We start from the raw sequence: 25,170 nt of genomic DNA, 5'->3' as shown, positions 1-25,170 counted from the left end.
TCATTTGGCCTGGTTGGCTAAGCTTAAGGCTTGCAGTGTCCTCTGTTGTTTATCTTCACTGATGACTTCTGTCTCCCACAGGACTGTATATAGTGCACCTTTTTCCACCTTACTATGAGCTGGTCTACAGGGAGGTTTTCAGCTCAGCTCCAGCTTGATTACTCAGTGACCTTGTAGTCCAGGCATGTGATGTCTTCAGCAATAGGGTCTTACCATCCATTTCTGGTGGGAAACCAAGAACCTTGGCAATGACTTGTAATGTTCTGGGGAGTATCAGGGACCTCCCTGGCCAACAGCTTACTAGAATTTATCCCATCTCTGGCACTGAAAATTTTCTAGTAGCAATTTCTGACTTCTAGATGCTCCATTATCCAAAAAAGTAAGTTTCCATATGGCTTATTCACAACATCTTGAATTTTGATTAACCCTACCTCCACCCTTCTTTTATTCAATCTTTTCCCATGACCTCACTTAGGCCATTGCACCCCCAGTAATCAGTTCATCTACTTACATATATAAAATGCCATTCTCTTAACTCCTCCCCCCTACTCCTTCTTTAATAACCTTTTCTAGCTTACTGGCCTCTGCTACTGATTTTTACTTGAACACATAAACAAAGTCCAAACATTTGTAGCTAGGATCCACATATAAGAGAGAACATGCAACATTTGACTTTCTGGACCGGGGTTGCCTCACTAAGTGTAATCCTTTTCAGATCTGTCCATTTTCCTACAAATTGCATAATTTCATTGCTATGGCTAAGACTTCCAGTACTGTATTAAATAAAAGTGGGGACAATGGACACCTTTGTCTTGTTCCTGATTTTAGTGGAAAAGCTTCCAGTTTTTCCTCACTTAGTAATATATTGGCTGTAGGCTTGTCATAAATAGCCTTTATTATATTGAGATATGCTCCTTCTATTCCCAGTCTCTGTAGGACTTTTATCATGAAGGAATGTTGGATTTTCTCAAATGATTTCTCTGTGTCTGATGAGATGATCATGTGATTTTTGTCCTTCAGTCCATTTATATGATGTATTACATTTATAGATTTGTGTATATTGAACCATCCCTGCATCTCTGGGATAAAGCCTACTTGGTCAGGGTGAATGATCTTTCTGATATATTCTTGTATTCTGTTTGCCAATATTTTGTTGAGAATTTTTGCATCTATGTTCATGAGGGAGATTGGTCTGTAATTTTCTTTTTTTGTTCTATCTTTGCCTGGTTTTGGTATCAGGGTGATGTTGTTTTCATAGAAGGAGTTTGGTAGGATTTCTTCTTTTTCTATTTTATAGAAAGGCATAAGAAGCAATGGTCTTAATCCATCTGGGCCTGGACTTTTTTAGTTGGGAGATTTGGATAACTGCTTGGATCTCCATACTTCTTATAGGTCTGTTTAAGTGATTAATCTCATCTTGATTTAATTTAGGTAGGTCATATAAATCAAGGGAATCATCCATTTCTTTCATATTTTCATATGTACTAAAGTATATGTTTTTATAGTATGTCCCTATGATTTTTTGAATTTCCCTGGTATCAGTTGTGATGCTGCCTTTTTCATCTCTAATTTTATTGATTTATGTCTCTCTTTCTTTTGGTCAGACTTGCTAAGGGTTTTATCAATCCTGTTTATCTTTTCAAAGAACCAATTCTTTGTTTCATTGATTCTTTGGACATTTTTTGGTTTCTATTTCATTAATTTCTGCCCTAATTTTTATTATTTCTTCCCATCTACTGATTTTCTGTTTGCCCCTTGTTCTTCTTTTTCTAAGGTTTTAAGGTGAAGCATTAGGTCGTTTACTTGACACCTTTCTAATTTCTTTTTCTTTTAAATTTTTTTGGTTTATTTTTATTTCTGTGTTTGAGAGCAACATACAGAGAAAGAGGCAGAGAGAGAGAGAGAGAGAATGGGCACGCCAGGGCTTCCAGCCACTGCAGACCAATTCCAGATGTGTGTGCCCCCTTGTGCATCTGGCTAACGTGGGTCCTGGGGAATTGAGCCTCGAACTGGGGTCCTTAGGCTTCACAGGCAAGCGCTTAACCTCGAAGCCATCTCTCCAGGCCACCTTTCTAATTTCTTAATATAGGCACTTAAAGCTATAAATTTCCCTCTTAGAACTGCCTTCATTGTGTCCGAAAGGTTTTGGTATGTTGTGTTCTCATTATCATTTGACTCTATGAATTTTTTGATTTCCTTGATTTCTTCATTGACCCATTCATCATTTAGTAGTGTATTGTTTAGTTTCCATGATTTTGATTTTGTGTGTGCTCTATAGCTTTTCTTGCTATTGATTTGTAGCTTGATCCCATTGTGATCCGATAGAATGCAAGGAATTGTTTCAATTTTCCTGTATTGTTAAGGATTGCTTTGTGTCCTAATATATGGTCTATTTTAGAGAATGTTCCATGTGCTGCTGAAAAGAATGTATATTCTTCAGCATTTGGACAAAATGTCTCTGTATATTTTTTGCCAGGATGACCTGTCAATTGATGAGAGTGGTGTTGAAGTCACCCACTACAACTGTGTTTGGTGTAATCTGTGACCTTAATTCAAATAGTGTTTGTTTGATGAAGTTGAGAGCCCCCACATTAGGTGCATGTATGTTTAGGATTATAATATCCTCCCATTGGAGTGTGCCTTTAATCAATATAAAGTGACCTTCCTTACCTTTCCTAACTAATGTTAGACTGAAGTCTACCTTGTCAGATATTAGGATAGCAACCCCTGCTTGTTTTCTAGGCCCATTTGCTTGAAATTCACCCTAAGATAGTGTCCATCCTTCATAGAAAGGTGAGTTTCATATAGGCAACAAATTGAAGGATCCTGCTTTTTAACCCAGTCTGCAAACCTATGTCTTTTGGTTGGGGCATTGAGGTCATTGATACTGAGTTATCATTGAAAGGATTTTTATTTTTGCCATTTTTCTTCTTTCGTAGTTCTTGTTTTACCTTTGCTTTCTTCTATTAACTAGTATTTGAGTATGGTTTGTTTTTTCCAGGTTCCTTATATGTGTGCTCTTCTTTCTCTTCAGCATGGAAGATTCTCTCAAGTATTTTCTGCAGAGCTGATTTTGTCTTCAAATATTCCTTTAGCCTGCTTTTATTGTAGAATGTCCTTATTTCTCCATTTGTTTGTATGGATAGCTTTGCAGGGCAAAGCAACCTTGGTTGAGAGTTGTTATCTTTCAGATCTTGGAATACATCATTCCAAGCCCTTCTGTCTTTAAAAGTTTGTGTTGAGTAATCTTATATGATCCTGATTGGCTTGCCTTTTATGTGACTTGATTTTCCTAACTGCTTTCAGTATATTTTCTTTGGTTTCTATGTTTAGTAGTTTAATTATAATATGGCAAGGAAAGGTTCCTTCTGTTTTGTCTGTTTCATGTTCTAGAGGCTTCCTGTGTCTACACTGGCATCTCTTGCCCATATTGGGTGACGTTTTCTTCTACGATTTTGTTGATAATGCCTACTGTGCCTTTGGAGTGAAATTCTTCCCCTTCTATTATACCCCGAATTCTTATGTTTGATCCTTTTATAGTATCCCAAATATTTTTATTATTTCTATTTCCTTATTTATGTCTTGTATTGGCCTCCTTATTTCATTAAATTGGTTTCCTGTGTGTTCTTTCATTTCTTTGATTTCCTCTTTGAACATATTTATAATCATTCTTTTGAAGACTTTCTCAGGCATTTCCTCTAAATTAGTCTCACTGGAGGTCATCTGTGATGCATTAATACTTTTTGGTGGATGTATATTGTCTTGACCTTTTTGGTGTGTGTGTTTCTTGTGTTAAAATGTATATATTTTTGCATCTTGGATTAATTTAATGCTTTGATTTTCTAGTTTGCTGCACTGTTATTAGATGTATCAGTCAATCTGATGTTATACATCTTCAGGGTAGGAGCTTAAGGTGCTAGGTGTGGCTCTTAAGACACTCTCAAAAGTGACTCTGGGCTGGAGAGATGGCTTAGCAGTTAAGTGCTTGCCTGTGAAGCCTAAGGACCCAGTTCGGGGCTCGTTTCCCCAGGACCCATGTTAGCCAGTTGCACAAGGGGGTGCGAGCATCTGGAGTTCGTTTGCAGTGGCTGGAGGCCCTGGCATGCCCATTCTCTTTATTTCTATCTGCTGCTTCCTCTCTCTGTCCATCACTCTCAAGTAAATAAATAAAAATAACAAATATTTTTTAAAAAGTGACTCTTGATTTTGTGTTTGCCTGCTATGAGAGTATTCAAGTAGGCTGAGTGGAACAAAATGTAGGCAGATTCTAAAATCTAACTAAACAATGTACACATTCCATGAAAAATAGCACAAGGTATTTATGCAAGAGTAGGTATTATGACAACCAGATCCTCTCACATAGTCACTGTCCCATAGGGTGTGTATTGCCCCACACCCTTAATCCTGTCAACAAGGATGTTAAGATTTCTGGTCTGTTGAGGGTACCGTCAGCTCATGAACAAGTTAGACCCTTCCCTAATGAACAACAGAAGAGGAAACAAAGCCACTATAAATCAAGAAGCAACAAGTAACAAGCCCAAGATATAGCTTATTTAAGAATGGCAAACCCAAGTATCCATCAAATTTAACATAATTTATCCTGACATGTAAGGTGCAATTAGCACTTCTGATTCAAGCCTTTATACCAGGCTTATTTGGCAGGTACTGACCTGGTGTAATCCCAGGTACCTTTTGGGATGGTTTTGGTATCAATTATGCTGCGCTACTGCTTGTGTCCCTCTTTGTTGCACTGTGTGCTCAGGTAGGCTGTCTGGGTTGCTTGATCACTGCTCTGATTGCCTGTGCCAGGTACTGTGTAGTTGAGCTCCTTTCCCCAGGTCTGTGGTATTTGCTGGCACTTGTGCTGGTGGTGGGGGAGGGGAGGTTGTGGATGGCGGCTGAAGTTGTCCTCTTCTTCAGGAGCTGGTCCTCCCTTGGTCCCTGCTGTTCTTCCTTCATGTTTCTTGAGTTTGCAAGCAGGCCAGTGTGAGTGGAGATTCACTTCACCTGGCTTTTCCTGTGGCTCAGGCCAAGCCTGGTGGTTGTGGCCACACAGACTTGGTTCCACCGTTGCTGGAGCCACTTATGCTTGCTTCTGTGGTCTAGTCTCTCAGGATCTCTCCTATTTCTCTGCAGCAGTTGACAATTTTATTCTCCTCACGTTTTAGTAGAAGAGTGTATTTTGGTGGGTTTATTTTTGGCTTTTTCTCCCCTAGGCTGCTTTGTTGTGGTTCCTACACTGCCATCTTAACCAGAAGTTTCCCAATAATTTCTTTTATTTTTTAAAACATATTTTATTTAGGGCTGGAGAGATGGCTTAGTGGTTAAGCACTTGCCTTTGAAGCCTAAGAACCCCGGTTCAAGGCTCGATTCCCCAGGACCCACGTTAGCCAGATGCACAAGGGGTGGCTGGATGCCCTGGTGTGCCCATTCTCTCTCTGTCTCTCTCTCTCTGCCTCTTTCTCTGTCTGTCTGTCACTCTCAAATAAATAAAAATAAACAAAATTTTAAAAAATTTGAAAAACGTTTTTATTTATTTACGATAAAGAGACAGATAGAGAGAGAGAATGGGCACACTAGGGCCTCTAGCCACTGCATACAAACTCCAGACACATGTACCCCCTTGTGCATCTGGCTTACCTGGGGAATTGAATCCAGGTCCTTAGGCTTTGCAGGCAAATGCTGTAACCACTCAGCCATTTCCTCAGCTCCCCCAATAATTTTTTTTTAATTTTTTTATTAGCATTTTCCATGATTATAAAAAAAATCCCATGTTAATTCCCCCCTCCCTCCCACATGTTCCCCTTTGAAACAATAATTTCTTATATACCTTCACTTTTTAGAAGAACAGTGTATTTTGCTGTTTTCTGCTTATTTCCTCCCTAGACTGCTTTGGTGTGGCTACTATGCTACCATCTTCCCTGGAAGTCCTTAGAATGGATTTTTGAATATTTTATTTTTTTGGAACTTGATTTCTTAGTTTTCATTATTTGTCACATCTTTGTGTTGTTTTCAATATTTTTATTTATTTATTTGCAAGCAGAAAGAGATAGAAAGAAGAGAGACAGACTGAGAGAATGGTCATTCCAGGACCTCCAGCCACAGCAAACAAACTCCAGACATGTGCCAGTTTTTGCATCTGGCTGTATGTGGGTACTGGGGGATCAAACCTGGGTTTGTAGGCAAGTGCCTTAACCACTGAGCCATCTCTCCAGCCCCACATCTATGTGGTTTTATTCTTAATGCTTTAGCACTAATCTTGTTAGTTATAGCTAGATCTTGGAATTCTCTCTATTAGCTGTTGTACTGATAAGAAACCTAAGTTCGTGGCTGGATCCCTTCACTGTGCTTCTAAATTTTTAGAAGGCATTTCTGTTTCAATTTGTTTTAAAAGGGCTTAAAAATAGACTGACAACTTTTATGCAACACAGAAAAATATAATATATTAAAAGTTAGCAAACTGAAAAAGAGAAACAAAAGCAAAACAAGGTACAGTGTAGCCAAAGGAAGGTTAATCTTTAAGGTGCATGCCAGGAAGCTTGATTTCAGTAGAAGAAGGATGCAGAATTAGTTCTAAGCTTCTTCCACCAAGCAATGTATGAATCATGACCAGTTGTAACACATTCAGTTTCCTTAGGTAAAACAGACCAGTTGACCCAGAAGGCAGAACTATGTTTTTGAACTTTTTTATTGACAGCTCCCATAAATGTAGACAGTATACCATGATCATACCCCCTCCTACCACTACTCTTTTCACCCTCTTCACCCTCTCAAATCCCCCTCCACTAAATTCTTTTTTGTTTGCTTGTTTGTATTGGGGGATAGGGCTCAGTTTGGCCCAGGCTGACCTAGAATTCACTATGTAGTCTCAGGGTGCCCTCAAATTTATGGCGATCCTCCTACCATTGCCTCCCAAGTGCTGGGATTAAAGGCATGTGCCCTGCTTATCCCTTCCTTCTTTCTTATTAACTCTCTTCTATTTTGGTGCCATCATTTTCCCCCTCCTATTATACATATCTTGTGTTAGTAGTGTTAGTCACTGTGAGGTCATGAATATCTAGGCTACTTTGTATGTGGAAGACAGCATTATAAGCAGTCCTACCCTTCCTTTAGCTTTTACATTCTTTTTGCCACCTCTTCCACAATGGTCCCTAAGCCTTGGAGGGTGTTGTAGTCGGGTTCACAATGCTGGTAGAAATCATCTGACCAAGAGCAGCTTGTGGGAAAAAGAGGCTTATTTTGGCTTACAGGCTCAAGGGGAAGCTTCACGATGGCAGGGGGAAATGATGGCATGAGCAGAGGGTGGATATCACCCCTTGGCCAACATAAGGTGGACAATAGCAACAGGAGAGTGTGCCAAACACTGGCATGGGGAAACTGGCTATAACACCCATAAGCCCACTCCCAACAATACACCCCTTCTAGGAGGCTTTAATTTCCAATTGCCATCAGCTGGGGAACCTAAAATCCAGAACACCTAAGTTTATGGGGGGGCACCTGAATCAAACCATCACATAGGGTGTGATAGAGATGGCTCACATAGTGCTAAATTCTCCACTATCACTTCTCAGTGCTATGGAGTTTTGAGTCACCCAAGTGGTTACTGGCTTCTGAAGAAAGAAACTTCTCTAACCAAAAGTGAAAGTGGCACTAGTTTATGGGTATGGCATAAACATAAATGTTTAGAAGGCAGTTTGGTGGGCATAATATAAGCATTTAAGCAGATAACATCAGTACTTTTCTCCTTAGGCTTATTGTTTCCCCAGCCATTGGCTTTTAACTAGGATTTTAGTATCAGAAATGAATTCCCTCCTGTGAAGTGAGCCTCAAATCTAATCAGAGAGCAGTTAGTTTCCCCCATAACAGACATGCCACCATTGGTACATTTGACCTGGCTGGCTAGCCATAAAGCTTATAGGATCCATTGCTGGTTAAGATGGTTGATGACTTCTGTTCCCCAAAAGGCTGTATGCTGCATAGGTCTTTCCGACATCCTGACAATTAGTCAACAGGGAGGAGGCTTCCAGCTCAGCTTCAGCTTGATATCTTAGTGACCTGCAGCACAAGCACGTGGAGTCTTCATCACTTGGGTCTTACTGTCCAAGTGTTCTTGGCCAGCACTAGAACCTTCTGATATGATGTCTTATGTACAAATAGGAGAGCTTATTAGATTTAAGAGCTCAAGAAAAAGAAATAATGGGGCTTAGTGGTTAAGGTACTTACCTGCAAAGGCTAAGGGCCTGTGTTCAACTCTCCAGGTCCCACGTAAGCAAGACAAAGTGACACGAGCATGCAAGCTCCCACATGTACACAAGGTGCTACACACATCTGGAGTTAAACTGCAGTGGCTGAAGACCCTGGCACACCGATACTCTCACACTCACGCACTTTCTCTCTCTCTCTCTCTTTCATTTAAAAAATAAAAAAGAAGGCCAGTCTGTTGGGCTTGCCTCAAAAAACGTAAAGAAAAAGAAATAATGGAAAACCAAAGGAATTTTCAAAAGAGAGATCAACTAGCATGTTTGCAGGTAGGGAACAGTCATAGAGCTTTTACTTAAACCTGGAACCTAAGTGAACCTAACAAAAAGGAAATATTATTTAGCTTTTTGTTCGCTTTCTTTTTGCTACAGTTATGAGACTCAGATATTGGTTGCCACAAAGACTTTACAGCCTTTCTTCTGGGACTCAATTTAATCAAATACACACATAAACATAGACACATAAAGACCACATCTGTGCACCTCTGTACATGTGCATACACATGTACCCATCTGTATGTATGCATGCCCAAATGCATACCACCTATATACATCTACTCATCACACACACACACACACATGCATGATCATGTATGCAGACATATTTTTAACCAATAGCTTAATACCCACATACTGTGCCAAAGCAGTCCCATAGAACTCTGCACTTCCATTCCTTCTCAGTCCTTAGATATTCAGAGTGTGATGCAAACAGTGCAAGGGAAGGTCAGAGTGTATGTAAGCAGTGCAAGGGAGGGGTCAGAGTGTGTGTGCAAACAGTGGGAAGGGTTGGGGTATATGTGCTAACAGTATAAGGGAAGGACTGGTGGGTGTGCAAACAGAAGGGAGGGTCAAAGTGTGTTTAAGCAGTGAAAGGGATGGGTCAGAATGTGTGTGCAAACAGTGTGAGAGAAGGGTCAGAGGGGGTTGTGGAAAATGCAAGGGAAGCATCAGAATGTGCAAATAGTGCCATGAAAGGGTTAGAGTTTAGGTTACACAGTGCAAGGGAAGAGTCCATGTGTATGTGTGTGTGTGAACAATACAAGGGAGGGATCAGTGTGTGTGAGCAAACAATGCAAGCTAAAGGCCAGAATGTATGTGCAAACAGTGCAAGGGAGGGGTTAGCACTGGAGAAGCTTAGACTTGTGCTTTTAACAACCTCACTGAACTTGCTGTTACCAGAGATTATGTTAACACTAACCCCAATATTAATATTATGTTGATATGTTCCCCAGCAATCATATGCCTTGTTCTAGTTTAAACTAACTTCATCTCTTACCTTATTTATTTCCTTGCAACTTCTCAGATAGAACAGAAAGTATATATATTCCTTTCAAAGAAGAATATGATGTTCAGTGAGGAGAGATTCCACTGCAATGATAGAATTGGTTGAAATAATCCATGATTCATGTGCCTCTACTCACCAGAAAAAAACTTATCCTCAGAACAAGAGAATCTGAGAGAAAGAAAATAGTGATGTTGTAAGTTGAATGGCCTTAAAGTCACAGGTCTATCTCATTTTCATTGATGAATGAGTTTTAGAAACTTAGAAGTTTTTGTATGACAATGACTTGACTTTGGCTAAGTACCTCCAAATTATTCTTTTCCTCCAGTATTAGAAAAAATAATACCCAAAGTACTTAACAAAATCATCTTGTGAGTTTCAGTCTCTTCTCTTGTAGCTTTTTTTTTTTTTTTTAAATTTGAGAGCAACAGACATAGAAAGACAGATAGAGGGAGAGAGAGAGAATGGGCGCGCCAGGGCCTCCAGCCACTGCAAACGAACTCCAGACGCGTGCGCCCCCTTGTGCATCTGGCTAACGTGGGACCTGGGGAACTGAGCCTCGAACTGGGGTCCTTAGGCTTCACAGGCAAGCGCTTAACCGCTAAGCCATCTCTCCAGCCCTCTTGTAGCTTATTTTCACTGTGAGAAGGTATAGTCATCCCTGAGGGAGTAAGTTCCCTGAGAGAGGCATGGCAGGTAGTTGCTATGGCCATATTTCATGTCACTGAGAACTTCCCTCTAGGGAACTAACGCATGACTATACTTGGTACTTTCTGAACAATACAAAAGCATATGCACTTTGAAGACTTGTAAGGTTCCAATTGAATGTAACCCAAGAACAAGTGCCATGTTCTGAGAATAACTGAATCAGAAAGGGAGAAACTGAAAGCAGCCCAAGTTTTCAGGAAAGAAAGTATCATCTTTTATTGCTGAAGACTCCACATGCTTGGGCTGCAAGATTACTGAGACAGCTTGCTGGAGCTGAGCTGAAAACCTCCTCCCTGTAGACCAGGTGACAGAAATCTGGAAAAAGCTATGCTGCATGCAGCTTTATGGGAGAGAGAGAAGTTCTCAGTGGAGATAAACAACAGTGGACACTACAAGCCTTAAATTGGGCCAGCCAAGGTGAGCCAGCAGGTGCCATAGTGGCATGTGTGTTGTCAGGGCAACCAAATGCTCTATAATTGCACTGGAGGCCTGCTTCATGGGAGGGAATACATGCCTGATACTGAAAACCTATGATGGGGAAGTCATGAGCCCTAAGAGTATACGCCTGCTGGTGTCTGGCTAAATATATATATTATGCTCACCAAACTGCCCAGTAAGCACTTTTCTTATTGTTCATACACATATATTAATGCTACTCTCACTTTTGGTTAGAGAAGCTTCTCTTTTCAGATAGCAGTGACCTTGGGATGACTCAAAAGGCACCATAGTGCTGAGAAGAAGTGACAGAGGAGTGCTCAGAAACATCTCTATAACACCTTCCAAGGCTCAGGGTCCATTGTGGAAGAGGTGGTGATAAGAATGTAAGAGCCAAAGGAATGTACTCTTTCAGACACAAATTGGCCTGGATGTCCATGACCTCACAGTGCCTAATACTACCTACACAAGAGCAGTATGATAGGAGGAAAAGATGATGACATCAAAATAAAAGAGAGACTGATTGAGAGGGGAGGGGATATGATGAAGAGTAGAGTTGTGAAGGGAAGAATGAGGGGGGGTTATCATGGTTTATTGTCTGTAATTATGGAAGTTGTCAATAATAGAAAAAGAAAGAAAACATCATCTTTGACTCATGAGTTCAGCTCCACCCAGCATGTCAGCTTTACTTGTCTGTTAGTTTTTGGATTTTTAAAAAATTCTTCAGATTATTTATTTATTTAAGAAAGGGAGAGAGAAAAAGAATGGACACACTGGGGCCTCTAGCCCCTGCAAATGAACTCCAAATGTGCATGCGCCACCTTGTGTATCTGGCTTATATATATAGGGACTGGGGAATTGAACCTGGGTCCTTAGGCTTCATAGGCAGGCACCTTAACTGTTAAGCCATCTCTCCAGCCCATCTGTTAGTTTTTATTTTATTTTATTTTCATTTGAAAATTTAATCTCAAAAACCAACTATGTGTGGTCTCTGGCCCATGCTGCTGAGTAGAATCAGCCAGGGAAATCAACTTTTGAGACTCAATCTGACCAAAACAAACAGAATAAACAATCCATGAGCCCAGGTTCCCAAAGCCTGGTTCAAAACTGAAAATGACCCTGAGGTCTCTCTCATTCCTAGAGCCAGGACACAGCTGCAGAGAGCAGGAAGCTCTTGGCAGAACAGATTCTCCTTGCTGGGGCACAGCTGGGAGCTTGTCAGAGATGCCAGTTCTCCAGTTACCACCCAGAGTTTCTGAATTATGACATACATTTCCCCAGATGCGCAGGAGCCTCTTCTGTATACTCAGGACTGAGAACCACCATAAAAATGTAGCACCCTCATTGAGCCAGTGTCTCCAGTGTCTAAGAGTTCAGGGAAAAAGACAGTTCTGGCCTCTAGCTGCATCTTCTGGACTCCATGAAGTCACTGCTGTGCACAGAATTAACATGCAGGCAGAGGAACAAGATCAAGCCCAAACTGGAGATTCAGGCTCCACTGTGTGCCAGCCTGCGGCACGTATCGAAACAGACCCCGAAGGAGGGAGTGGGAATGAATCTGAGACAAGAACACAAGGAATCAAGCCAAGACAAGTTCTGATCAAGGCTCAAGTTTGTTCAGGCAGACACAGCTTATATACAGAAAATAAAACTTTCTCAAAACAATGCCTTCATGTCTGAAGTCTGCTCTACCAAGTTCATTAATGCCTCTATGTCTGAAGTCTGCTTCACCAAGGCGGTACAATAAGTCCTCTGTGCCTGGAGATCTAAGACCAGCTGCAGTTTCCACAGTCAAAGAGCGGCTACAGCTCCCAACACAGTGGAGCTTTAAAGGAAGAGTAGCAGGTGATTTCAGTATAAAACACATTTATTGACCATTCACTGGCCTAGCAAACACAAACATGAGACTGGCTGCTTGAGCCGGGGACAGAGGCCACCAGGTTTTCCTAACACCTCATGCTGGAGCTTCTCTCGGGCTCCACGTTCTGCCACCTCTTGCAAGGGCCAGGAAACTGGCTACAAGACCCAGGTCCAAGGCCACAGCAGCATTAAAGTTCTCTGATGCTAACTGCTTGTATGTATCAAAAGCACTGTCAAATAACCACACCCACTGACCTTTACAATCCTTGTTCTTACAAGTTCCCTTTAGGACTCTAGGAAATGTCAGTCTAGCTTTTGCCTGTGGCACAGTAGCAATGTTAACACCCACAGACAGGTCCAAGTTCAAGTAGAAAAGCTTGTTTCAGGACAGCCAAGGTGGCAGTAGTGTTGAGAACTCTGTAGTGTCTCCTGGGTGAAACACTCTTGGATAAGGTGGGCAAATGAAGGCACAGACACAGACACCTGTCCATTGTCACACTTGCTCCCCAATTAATCTGGACACTGCCCCTCAATCAAGGCCCAAATCTTGACAGCAATGACCCTGGTCTACCAAAGTTGCAATTGTTTAAAACAAGAATCCATTTCTTTTTGTTTTTCATTGATGAAGTTTTCCAAAGGTGTCTGGCATATTCAAACCTTAGGAGGCATCCTGGGAAGGAGCAGAAGGGTTCTGGCTCTGGGGCTCTGGAGGTGGTGATGACACCACTTACTACTTCTTGGCCGCTAGAACTCATGAATTGCTCGCTCAATCTGAGGCCGGAAAATGTGGTTCAGCTTTGGATCCACCACCTGAGAGAATCCTGTCCACGCCTGCTTCCAGCATGCCTGACAGAAGCACACTCTGCCGAAGACCATTTCGTGACTGGTTCTTGTTCATTGCAGGATTCCATTTTTGTTTGTCCAGATGTGTTGACGCAAAATTATTCACTTTCTGCTGCAGGTTTTGATAGGCTGGCTTGGTGTCCACATCCAGGCGGAAGCTCTCGAACAGGCCGCAAGTCACCTGGCGGCAGCGAGGCCGGGTTGAGGGAACACCCGCCGCCGCCCCTGGCCCCGCCACCGCCACCGCGCCCCGGGTGCCCGCCGAGCCCCCCACTCCCCCGCGCCCCCAACGCCGTGCGCCATGCCTGCACCCCAGGCCGGCGACGGACGCGGCCAAACACGGCTGCTGCTTCTCCCGGACCCGAGGCCTGGGCTCTGAGATGAGGGAGGGGGGAAACCGACACAGCAGCGGAGGAAGGGGCCGCGGAGGTACGGGCGGCGGGTAAGGTCGCTGGATTTCGGGTGCGCTCCTGATGTCATGGCGGGCTTTGTCATTGTGGGAGGTATTAGTTTTTAAATTATAAAAAGCATTATAGGGCTAGAGTGGTTAAGGTGAAGCCTAAGGACCTTTGTCCTACTCTCCAGATCCCACATAAGCCAGACACACTAAGGTGAGGCAAGCACAAGGTAGCCTATGGCCATTAGGTGGCACAAATGTCTGGAGCTTGATTTCATTGGCTGAGGCCCTGGCGCACCAATCCCCCCCCCCTCTCTCTCTGTGTGTGTGTGTGTGTGTGTCTTGCTCTCTATTTTTTTTTTTTTTTAGAAAAAGCATTGTATTCAGGATTAAGTTGGAAAAAAAAGCATTTCTTCTTTCTTTCTTTCCACCTGGGGATCAAACACAGGGTCTTGGTTTGTAGCCAAGATTGGCTTTGAACTCGTGATTTTCCTGCTTTAGCTTCCCTCCGGAGTGCTGGGATTACAGATTTGTGCTACCATGCCCAACAGAAAATAAGCTTAAGATGAAAATTTCACCGCATCCTATCATGTGTTACAGCAAGAGGGAAAACTTCATTGGTGAGCTTTGAATCTCTTTAGTGGATTTCGTACACATCTTTAGAGCTGTTGCTCCTCCACATCACAAATGCTACTGCATGTTCTCTGCTGCTAGACAGCCATGGCTCCAACCAAGCAGACACCATGACCCCAAGAAAGGGGACAAGCATCACAGTAATCTGCCCTCTCTACCTCCATGTCTACAACATGAAAATTGCTACTCTAGTGATATTAAGGCTCCAATATAGATGCAATGTTAGTGTTAAGGCAACCAGAATACCACTAGAGAGTCTCAGCATTTTCTACATCAGCATCTGCTGTTGAGAGCTATCAAGAAGACTCTTCAGACATTTATGGAAAACCAGTCAGTGTAGACTTGAGCAAGTCTGATGGTCAATGGAAAAGGCATACAAATCAGAGTTTCTTCCAAATAAGTAATACTTCTTTTCATCAACAATCAGTTTTTCAATTAGTTTGTGTCCTTAGATTACATGCAGATGTAAACCAGGTCAGGCAATTGAACAATGGGAGGCTGGAGCCAGGGTTTATGGTTGCTACCATCTTTTGTCTCCCTCTCCCGTTTTGCCCTTAGTTAAAAAAAAAAAAATGCTGCCACATATACCTGCTCATTTTGACAGGTTGTGAGAATGTTTTATAGTCTTCCTCATAATGACTAGCTCTTGCAAGGTGCTGCTGTTCCATCACTATTCCCTAAAAGCTACAAGTATAATAAGTTGGATCTTGCACAAGAAAGGCTGTATAATCTGCAGCCATATTCACAAATTTGTTAGAATAGTTTATGCTTGAGGACAGTATAACAGGTACAACATGTCCACTGGCAGGTACAGTTTTTTCATCATTTTTAAGAGTACTTGCCACTGATTTTTTTGTTTTTCACTATCATTATCCTAAAATCAAAGGACAACTGTTTAGAGGGATAAGTGAATAAGGGGAATCTTCATTCTCTATTTAATTAATGAACATGTTCTCTGTAGGTTAAAGAAGAGTTAGCAGTAAGAAAAAAGGATAAAGCTTGGCTATTGGGGGAAGGTGTTGGTGTCTACGAGAGCAAGAATCAGGATGGACACAGTACAAAATCTGGAGTGAAAGAATGATGCTTATACAGAGTATTGGTTGATGAGATAGGATGAACTAAACAGGGTGATGGAGGTATTGAGATGTTACAGATGGTGCGCCCAGGACTTGCAGTGGGCTGGAGGAAGCTCAAGGACAAAAGAGTTATATAAAAGAAATGCACATAAGTTTAGAAATAATAATTGCCCAGGTTAGAGAAGGAAAAATGAGACTACCAAAGAAGAAGGAGAATGTGGATCTGGACTTGAGAGGACCCATGAAAGAGCATGGATTAATACTTGAGTGGACTAGAACCCCAAATCAAAATTGAATTGTATGAGTCTAGAGGGAAGGAACATGGCTTGACACTTGGAAAGCTGTGGCATTTTCATTGGAGGTATTGTGAATAATTTTTTGCCTCTTGGCCATGACTTAGTTTTCCTTTTTTTGTTTGTTTTGTTTTTGAGGTAGGGTCTCACTCTTGTCCAGGCTGACCTGGGACTCACTTTCCAGTCCCAGGCTGGCCTCGAAATCATAGCAGTCCTTCTGCATCTGCCTCCCAAGTGCTGGGATTAAAGATGTGTACTACCACATCCATCTCCCATTTCTTTTTTATCAGAATGTTTTTCCATCCTCTGAGTTCTTTTCTTTTATTATTTTATTTTATTTTATTTTGGTTTTTTGAGGTAGGGTCTCACTGTGGTCCAGGCTGACCTGGAATTAACTATGTAGTCTCAGGATGGCCTCGAACTCACAGAGATCCTCCTACCTCTGCCTCCCAAGTGCTGGGATTAAAGGCGTGCGCCACCACGCCTGGCACCATCCTCTGAGTTCTTAGTAAGAGAAACCAGAGTCTCATACATAGTCTTATAATTTCCAGGGTCCCAGAATTATCCGAGTTACACTGACTAAAGGTCATCTTAATAACTGCTCCAGTCTTATGTCTTTAAGCCATAGCCAAGGTAGAGATGCTTGAGAAGCCTTAGGATCCAGGTTCAATTCCCAGTACCCATGTAAGCCAGATGCACAAGGTGGTGCCTGCTTCTGGAGTTCATATGCAATGGCTAGAGGCACTGTTGCACACATTCTCTCTCTCTCTCTCTCTCTCTCTCTCACTCGCTCTCTCTCTCTATATATGTGTGTGTGTGTGTGTATATATATATGTATATATATACACACACATATGTACATACATACATTTACACTCTATATATAACATATATAAACTCCTCCCATATATATATAACAATAACAATGTTTTTTAAAAATAAAAAGTATATTTATGGGCTGGAGAGATGGCTTAGCCATTAGGATGCTTGCCTGTGAAGACTAAGGACGCATGTTCAACTCTCCAGATCCCACATAAGCCAGACACACAAAGGTGTGGCAAGCACAAGGTCACACATGCCCATTAGGTGGTCACAAGGAGCTCAATTGCAGTGGCTGAGGCCCTGGCACACCAATTCTGTCTCTTTCTCTATCTTTCTCTTGCATGTTCTTTCTAAAATAAAAAATAAGGGGAGAGGGAGGATATTACCATGGGATATTTTTTATAATCATGAGAGTTGTTAATAAAAATTTGAAAAAGTAAATAAATTATTTAAATCTATGTGTGTGTGTGTTTATTTAAGGAATATCTGAGGCTACGGGGTACATACACTCACATTTAAACAACCACAGTGGGAATGGTAATTTTTCTCCTGAAATAATTAGTTTTGCTTGTTATCTTAACCCGTGAATTTAGATCCCTCTCTCTCTCTCCCCCCCCCTTCTGTGTGTGTGTGTTCTCATGTGTTAGCACAGGTGTGCATGTATGTGTAGGTCAGGAGTTGATATCATATGTATTCCTCTATCATTGTGTACCTCATTGACTGAGGCAGGATCTCTCTTGAATCCAGAGCCTCCAATTTAGCTAGTCTAGCATGTCAGCTTGCCTTGGTGATCTCCTGTCTGTACTTCCCAGGCATTAAAATTGCAGCTTCCTTCAGCCTTCATTTCCAAAATGCTAGGATGCAGGTGTGTGCTACCATGCCTATCTTGAGTTCAGATGTTCTAAAAGGTTGCTTTTAATTATGAATTATTCAGTTTATTGAGGGGAAAACCACAAATTATGGGGTTTGTTTAAGAGAGATTGGGATCTAGGGAAGAAAAGTAGAATAGAGTCATACATGCGAAGTAGGAATCTAGGAGCTTGTGTAGGGAGACTTAGGAGAAACTGGCATGGCATCTGCCATATATGTTTTTAGAGAAGAGGATAAACAGTGAGGCTCAAGGAAAAATGAGAGGGCAGATGCCAAAGTAGAGACCAAGAGATTCAGAGCAGAAATGAGTAATTAAAAGAGTTATGTTCATGGTTACCCCAAGCTTAAAGAAATTACACAGGTAGCAGGCCTAGAGTTGGTGACAGCACCACATGGTGTATCGGGATTGTAACTAAAATATGCACAATGGTAGACTCAGAAACAAGAGGAAAACCATGCATGTAATCAAAGTGAGAAGTTAGCCCAAACCATAAAGCAGAGACAAGCAGAAATGTTCCCCCAGATCAAGAAGCAGTTTTATGCTGTCCCCCATTCCAGCCAGGCTGGTGAAGGGGAAATCCAACTCACCTGTGTCCCTGTGACTCAAACGAAGAAGGTAGGCAGGCAGAGCAAAGCCAGAAAAATAGAATGGAGCTAAGCTGAGCAGGGTGGAGTTCCTAAAAGATTATTTTCCCCTTTTTGAACAGCAGTTGACCTTTTATTGAGAGGTCCCTATTGGGATTTGGATAAATGACAAAGAAGGTTTAAAGATAATTTCTTTATGAAGTTCTGCTACAAAAAATTGATTCAGGAGCTGAGGATAGTTGGTAGAGTACTTGACTAGCTTACATGAAGCCCTGGGTTCAATCCCCAGTACTGCATAAATTGGGTATGGTGGTATAGCCCTAGCACTTGAGAGATTGGAATTTGTAATGTAAAAAAATGTCATTCTTTCAGGAAGGTCTGAGTTCATTAGTATTTGCTCCAATGAATCTCCAAGTTTTCATCATTATTGACACTATAGTTACCAACTCCTTGACTCCACTTAGAGTAGGTTCTGTCATATATATTGGCCTTTATCCCCTGAACAGAAGTGATGTAGGGACCCTAACTACTTATTTGTGTGTTAATGTGCCACAACATGTATGTGTATACCAGAGGACAACATTGAGGTGTCTATGTTCTACCTTCTTTGAGAGGGTCTCTTGCAACTGCAAATGAACTGCCAGACTGCAAAGAAACTTCTGACTAGCTGGCCCATGAACTTCAGATTCTCCTGGCTCCACCTCCCATTGTCCTAGGCACCCATTAGGATCACAGTTTCATGCACCAGTTAGCATCAGGCTTTAATTGGGTGCTGGAGAACTGAACTTGGGTGAGGAGGCTTTGCAAGCAAGTGCCTTTAACTGCTGAGCTATCTTTCCACCCCCAGAAGATTTCTTTTATTATTATTTTTTTTATTGACAACTTCTATAATTATAGACAATAACCCATGGTAATTCTCGCCCCCCCCCCCACTTTCTCATTTGAAACTCTATTCTCTATCATATCCCCTCCTCTTCTCAGTCTCTCTTTTGTTTTGATGTCATCATCTTTTCCTCTTACTCTGAGGGTCTTGTGTAGGTAGTGTCAGGCACTGTGAGGTCATGGACATCCAGACCATTTTGTGTCTGCAGGAGCACATTTTAAGGAATCTTAGCCTTTTTTTGGATCTTACATTCTTTCCACCACATCTTCTGCAGTAGACCCTAGGCCTTAGAAGGTGGGATAGAGATGTTTCAGTGCTGAACACTCCTCTGTCACTTCTCAGCACTTGGTTTCAAAATATTTTCTTTGGCTTGTTTGTTTTGTAGTTTAATTATAATATGACGGCGAGAGGTTCTCTCCTGATTTTGTCTGTTTGGTGTTCAATAGCCTTCCTGTATCTATGTTGGCATCACTTTCCCTACTTGGGGGAATTAGTTTTCTATGATTTTGTTGAAAACACCTTTTATGCCTTTGGAGTGAAATTCTTCTTCTACTATGCCCTGAATTCTTATGTTTGATCTTTTCATAGTGTCCCAAATGTCTTAAAATTCCCATTCATGCCTTCATATTAGACTGTTTTTCTCTTTGTTGGACTGTATTAGATCTGCCATCTGGTCTTCTAGCTTAGATATTCTGTCCTCTCTTTGATCCATTCTACTAGTGAGACTTTCTACAGAGTTTTCTATTTGACTAACTCGGTTTTTCATTTCTAGTATTACTGATTGGTTGGGTTTTTTTATTATTATTATTTCTATTTCCTTACTCATGTCTTGTATTGACCTACTTAATTTGTTAAGTTGGTTTCCTGTGTTGTCTTGGGATTCCTTCAGGAGTTTTTTTTCTTCTTTGATGTATTTGAACATAGATATAATCATTTTTTAATCTTTTTCAGGCATTTAACCTAAACCAGTCTCCCTGGAGGTCATTTCTGATGGATTTATAATTTTGGGTGGCATTTTAATGTCTTGATTTTTTTGTGTTTCTTGTATTATAATGTAGAGATTTTTGCATCTTGACTTAAGTTGATGCTTGTGTTTTCTAGTTTCATGCAGCATTCTTAGCTGTGTAAATGTGACTTTAATATATCTTCAGTGTAAGAGTTTAGGGTGCCAGATGTAGCTCTTATACCAAGAGAAACAACAGAAGTGACCCTAGTTGTTGAGTTTGCTATTCAAATATTGTAGTAGACTGAGTGGAGAAAATTACTGACAAATTCTAAAATTCAACTGAGCAATACACACATACAGTCAAAATCAGCACAGAATATTTATACAAGCATGGGGATTAAAATAAGTAGACAATCTAATAAAGCCAAAGTCCCTAAAGATGTGTATTGCCCATACACTTAATCCTGTCAACTAGGAGTTTGAGATTTCTGCTCTGAAAGACTTCTTTTGTTTAAAGAAAAGTAAAGATCACCTTTGTAATGATTTGTAAAGGGTGATGATTTAGCTCATGAGAAGTCTGAAGGCATGTGGTAGTCATAGCCAAGTGGTTAAGGCAATGGACTGAAAGTCTGAAGGCCTGTACATTATCCATGGCATATAAATGTAGTCTGATGTTATGCCAAGCTGCTTTTTAAGTTAGAGATGCTGTGAAACAAGCAATACAGCTGCAAAGAATAATGTGGAAGCAAACATGCATTTGGATTCCTTTACTGTCTCACAGGCTTCTTCCATCGGGACTTAAAACCTGAGAACCTCCTCTGCATGGGACCAGAACTTGTGAAAATTGCAGACTTTGGACTAGCCCGAGAAATCCGCTCAAGACCTCCATACACAGACTATGTGTCCACTAGATGGTGAGTACTATTTCTCTCATACTGACTACATTATACTTCTTTTAAAGATACCTTTATACTAAAGGTGATATCAGTCATACAAACATTAGAGTACGCTGAAACATTGTAGCTACATGGTCACCGAATGAGATTATAAACTTGGATTATAAAAAGTAAACTTTATGTGCAGGCCTTACTGGGGATATGAAAGACTCTCCAAAGACTTGTCTGAGAAACCATGTAATTATTATTAATAAAACCTGCAGACCCTAAAAGTCCATTTGCCCAGTTTGCCATGATTAAGAGGTAGCTCTCACACAAGTTTTACATTCTCTTCCTTTTTTCTCCCTAGTCTTCTCTCTCTACCCTTCCCTCTTACTTCTTTCTACCTGCCACTCTCTGTTTCTCAAACATGGTCTAAATAGGACTCCTGTAGGGCAGTACTCAATAGAAAACACTTAGGATGGAGTCCAACCTTTGAAACTGTGGGTCACGAACCAATATAGGTCAAGTAACTCAGTGTGCGGATTGAGAAACATTTGGCAACACTGAAAGGTCTCTGAGTGTATAATGAACAAAAATTAATTAAAAAATCAAACACTTGCTGGGTGTGGTGGCACACACCTTTAACACTCTGGAGGCAGAGGTAGGAGGATCACCATGAGTTCAAGGTCACCCTCAGACTACATAGTGAATTCTAGGTCAGCCTGAGCTAGAGTGAGACCCTACCTCAAAGAAACAAAATAAATAAATAAATAATAAAAATTTAAAATTCAAACAATGAATCCATCATTTTTCTGACACCACTCACCTGTGTTACATTGTGTGGCTTCATTGTAACCTTGATTCTGAACACACAACACTTATACACATGCAGTACATAGCACTTGTAATGTGCATGCCTTCACACCATACAATACCAAAAAATGCTCTCTGAAACAACTGAGTTAAGATTCAAAACTACTGTATGTTATGAATTGCAGTTTTTATTGTACATAAAATGTTTCTTACTCTTGTTGAAACCTAATGGTTTAATTGTATAAAACAGAGACTTTTAATAACCTATTTTCATTCCTTAGAATACAAATATCAAATTAGCATATCTTTGGATTGTTGTGTTAGAATGCTTGGTTTTAAAAATTGTTGCTGGAGTTGCTGACTTGAGTTTCATTTAAAAAATGGTTCATAGCCGGGCGTGGTGGCGCACGCCTTTAATCCCAGCACTCGGGAGGCAGAGGTAGGAGGATCGCCGTGAGTTCAAGGCCACCCTGAGACTACAGAGTTAATTCCAGGTTAGCCTGGACCAGAGTGAGACCCTACCTCGAAAAACCAAAAAAAATAAATAAATAAAAATGGTTCAGGGCTGGGAGTGGTGGTGCACGCCTTTAATCCCAGCGCTTGGGAGGCAGAAGTAGGAGGATTGCCATGAGTTCGAGGCTACCCTGAGACTACATAGTGAATTCCAGATCAGCCTGGGCTAGAGTGAGACCCAACCTCAAAAAAAAAAAAAAAAAAAAAAAGGTTCAGGGCTAGAGAGATGGCTTAGCAGTTAAGGCATTTGCCTGCATAGCCAAAGGATCCAGGTTTGATTCCCCAGGACCCACGTAAGCCAGATGCTCAAGGGGCACATGTGTCTGGAGTTAATTTGCAGTGGCTAGAGGCCCTGGCCCTTTCTTTTTCTTTCTCTCCTTGCAAATTAATAAGTAAATTTTTAAAAATGGGATTAGAACAAAATTTCCAAGTTATCTGAAATAGCCCTTCATATATTTCTGTCATTTTTTTTACTATGTGTTTATGCAAAGCAGCATCTTAGGATTGACATAAATCAAATATCAGTCAACTCTGAAAATCACTGGAGTAGTTCTGTGTCCTAAAGTTCAAAAATTCAGCTAAGATTTAATTCTCTTTTTTAAAAATATTTTATTTTTATTTGTTTATTTGACAGAGAAAGAGAGGGAGAGCGAGAATGGGCACACCCGGGCCTCCAGCCACTGCAAACAAATTCCAGACACATGCGCCACCTTATGCATCTGGCTAACGTGGGTCTTGGGGAATCAAAACTGGGTCCTTTGGCTTTGCAGGAAAACTCCTTAACTGCTAAGCCATCCCTCCAGCCCCCAAGATTTAATTCTGGAGAGATGGCTTAGTGGTTAAGTGCTTGCTTGTGAAGCCTAAGGACCCCGGTTCAAGACTCTATTCCCCAGTATCCACATAAGCCACATGCACAAGGTGGCACATGCATCTGGAGTTCATTTGCAGTGGCTGGAGGCCCTGGTGTGCCCATTCTTCCTCTCTCTGCCCCTGTCTCTCTGTGTCTGTCACTCTCAAATAAATATAAATAAACAAATTTTTAAAAAAGAATAAAGTGAACATCATCCCAAAACTCTTTAGAAAATAATAGTATTAATCAAGGACAGCCATCTCATTAAAATGCAACATTTTTGCTTTGTTTTTGTTTTTGTTTTTTCGAGGTAAGGTCTCACTCTGGCCCAGGCTGACCTGGAATTCATTATGTAGTCTCAGGGTAGCCTCGAACTCACAGCGATCCTACCTCTGCCTCCCGAATGCTGGGATTAAAGGTGTGCACCACCATGCCCAGCTTTAGAATGCAACTTTTCTTTCACCTTTAATAAATTGTAAGATTACATGTATATCAAAATTATTTTAAAATAAATGTCTTTATGGTTTTTTATCATAAGTTTTGATATGTATGCCTAATATATGAAAACTTCTCAGGTGAGAAGGGGTCAGGAGTGGGGAAGCTGAAGAAGCCTGGAATAGGGCACTGCTTTCCATAATGGTCACCACAGTTGTCAACACTTACCAGTCCATGTGCCACATGGTATTAGAGAGAGAAAAATAAAATTAAACTGAGAATTGCTTGTCATCTTACTTAATTTCTGATCACTGGAAACGATAGCCAGCAGGTACCTTTGTCCTTCCAGGTATAGGGCTCCAGAAGTACTCCTGAGGTCTACCAACTACAGCTCCCCCATTGATGTCTGGGCCGTGGGCTGCATCATGGCAGAGGTGTACACCCTCAGGCCGCTCTTCCCTGGGGCCAGTGAAATTGACACAATTTTCAAAATTTGCCAAGTGTTGGGAACACCAAAAAAGGTAATAATATAAAACAAAGACCCACAGGCTAAAGCCAGCAGTTTCCTGTGCTCCCTCTCCCCTGCTGTGCAGCTTCCTATGTGTGTGCTCCCTGTACTTCCTGGCTCTAAGTCCTAAAATGTCTCCATTTCTGTGTCCTGCTGAGTGAATGTCTTTGGTGACTTGACAGCTGTCTTCCTCTGTGATCCTCAGTAATCTTCCTTTCACTGTTTCTCCAGTCTCCTCTGCCACCACCTGTGCTCTGTGTTCTTAACACACTTGCCGGTGTGCCCATTGTGTTCATACCCAAAAGCTCAAGGGGCAAAGATTTCTCTTGTGCTTATTTTTCCAGCTCCCAGCATAGTTGCTGTTAAGAAACTAGGCTGTCCTTTTTTGGAAGGCTAGGGGGCACTGCGGATCAAGCTTAGGGCCTCATGAATGTCCATGCTTGCCAATCAAGCTTAAAAAAAAAAATCATTTGAATGAATATTACTGCTACTTTTTTTTTTTTGAGGTAGGGTCTCACTTCAGCCCAGATTGAGGTGGAACTCACTCTGTAGCTCCAGACTGGCCTTAAACTCACAGTGATCCTCCTACCTCAGCCTCCAGCCTGCTGGGATTAAAGGTGTGCACCACCATGCCCAGCTCTTCTTAAGAAGACGTCCAAAGTCTGCTGGCCATTCTCCTTCCTTTGTTTATATGTATCTGTATCTATCTAGTAGCCTTTGTCACTTTTTACTCTGTATTAATGCATTTTAAAATAATGATGTCCTTCAGGGAAGGATTTGTATGGGATTATTTCTGGATACTTAACACTAAGCATTCACTTAAGAACCATCTACCTGAGTGAATAATGTGATAGGCATGGTGCCACTTAGCTTTGAAAGCAGGCAGTTATATTAGGCTATGTCTTGCAAAAGCAGTAGTGTTAGAATTAGAGAGAACCCTAAAGGCCAGTTGCTTAGCATTTTCCATCTTTTATTCCAGCATTTAGTTCCCCACAGATTTGATGCAGGAAAATGTAGCCGCTTCCAAATGTCTAGAATGGCTTTTGTTCTTGTGGTCTTTTCAGTATGTACATTTAGAATCAAGGATTATAATCGCATATAAAGTCTCACAGATTTATTTGGTGTTTTGTTTTCTCCTTAGAAATACCTTGGCATTTTCTAAAAACCTTGTCTTATGGAGCACAGTTGGAGAAATACTAATGTGCATCAATCCCTAAATCTCAATACAGGACAGTCTTTTGGGTTTTTTTGTTTGTTTTTGTTTCTGTTTTTGTTTTTCAAG

General features: G+C 41.2%; 1 protein-coding gene across 5 annotated transcripts in view; it reads left to right on the top strand.

Moving 5' to 3' along the window:
• Positions 1-25,170, top strand: part of Cilk1 (ciliogenesis associated kinase 1) — a 99,670-nt gene that overhangs the window by 54,945 nt on the left and 19,555 nt on the right. For all 5 annotated transcript variants that reach the window (XM_045160167.1, XM_045160168.1, XM_045160169.1 and 2 more), the window contains 2 exons: positions 20,673-20,805; positions 23,730-23,901. In XM_045160167.1, the coding sequence (XP_045016102.1) occupies positions 20,673-20,805; positions 23,730-23,901 (305 nt within the window). The remainder of the gene's footprint in view (positions 1-20,672; positions 20,806-23,729; positions 23,902-25,170) is intronic.

This window comes from Jaculus jaculus, chromosome 10, assembly GCF_020740685.1.
Source record: "Jaculus jaculus isolate mJacJac1 chromosome 10, mJacJac1.mat.Y.cur, whole genome shotgun sequence".
Lineage (NCBI taxonomy): Eukaryota > Metazoa > Chordata > Mammalia > Rodentia > Dipodidae > Jaculus > Jaculus jaculus.
Note: the sequence above shows the minus strand (reverse complement) of the source record. Positions and strands in the feature narration are given on the sequence as shown.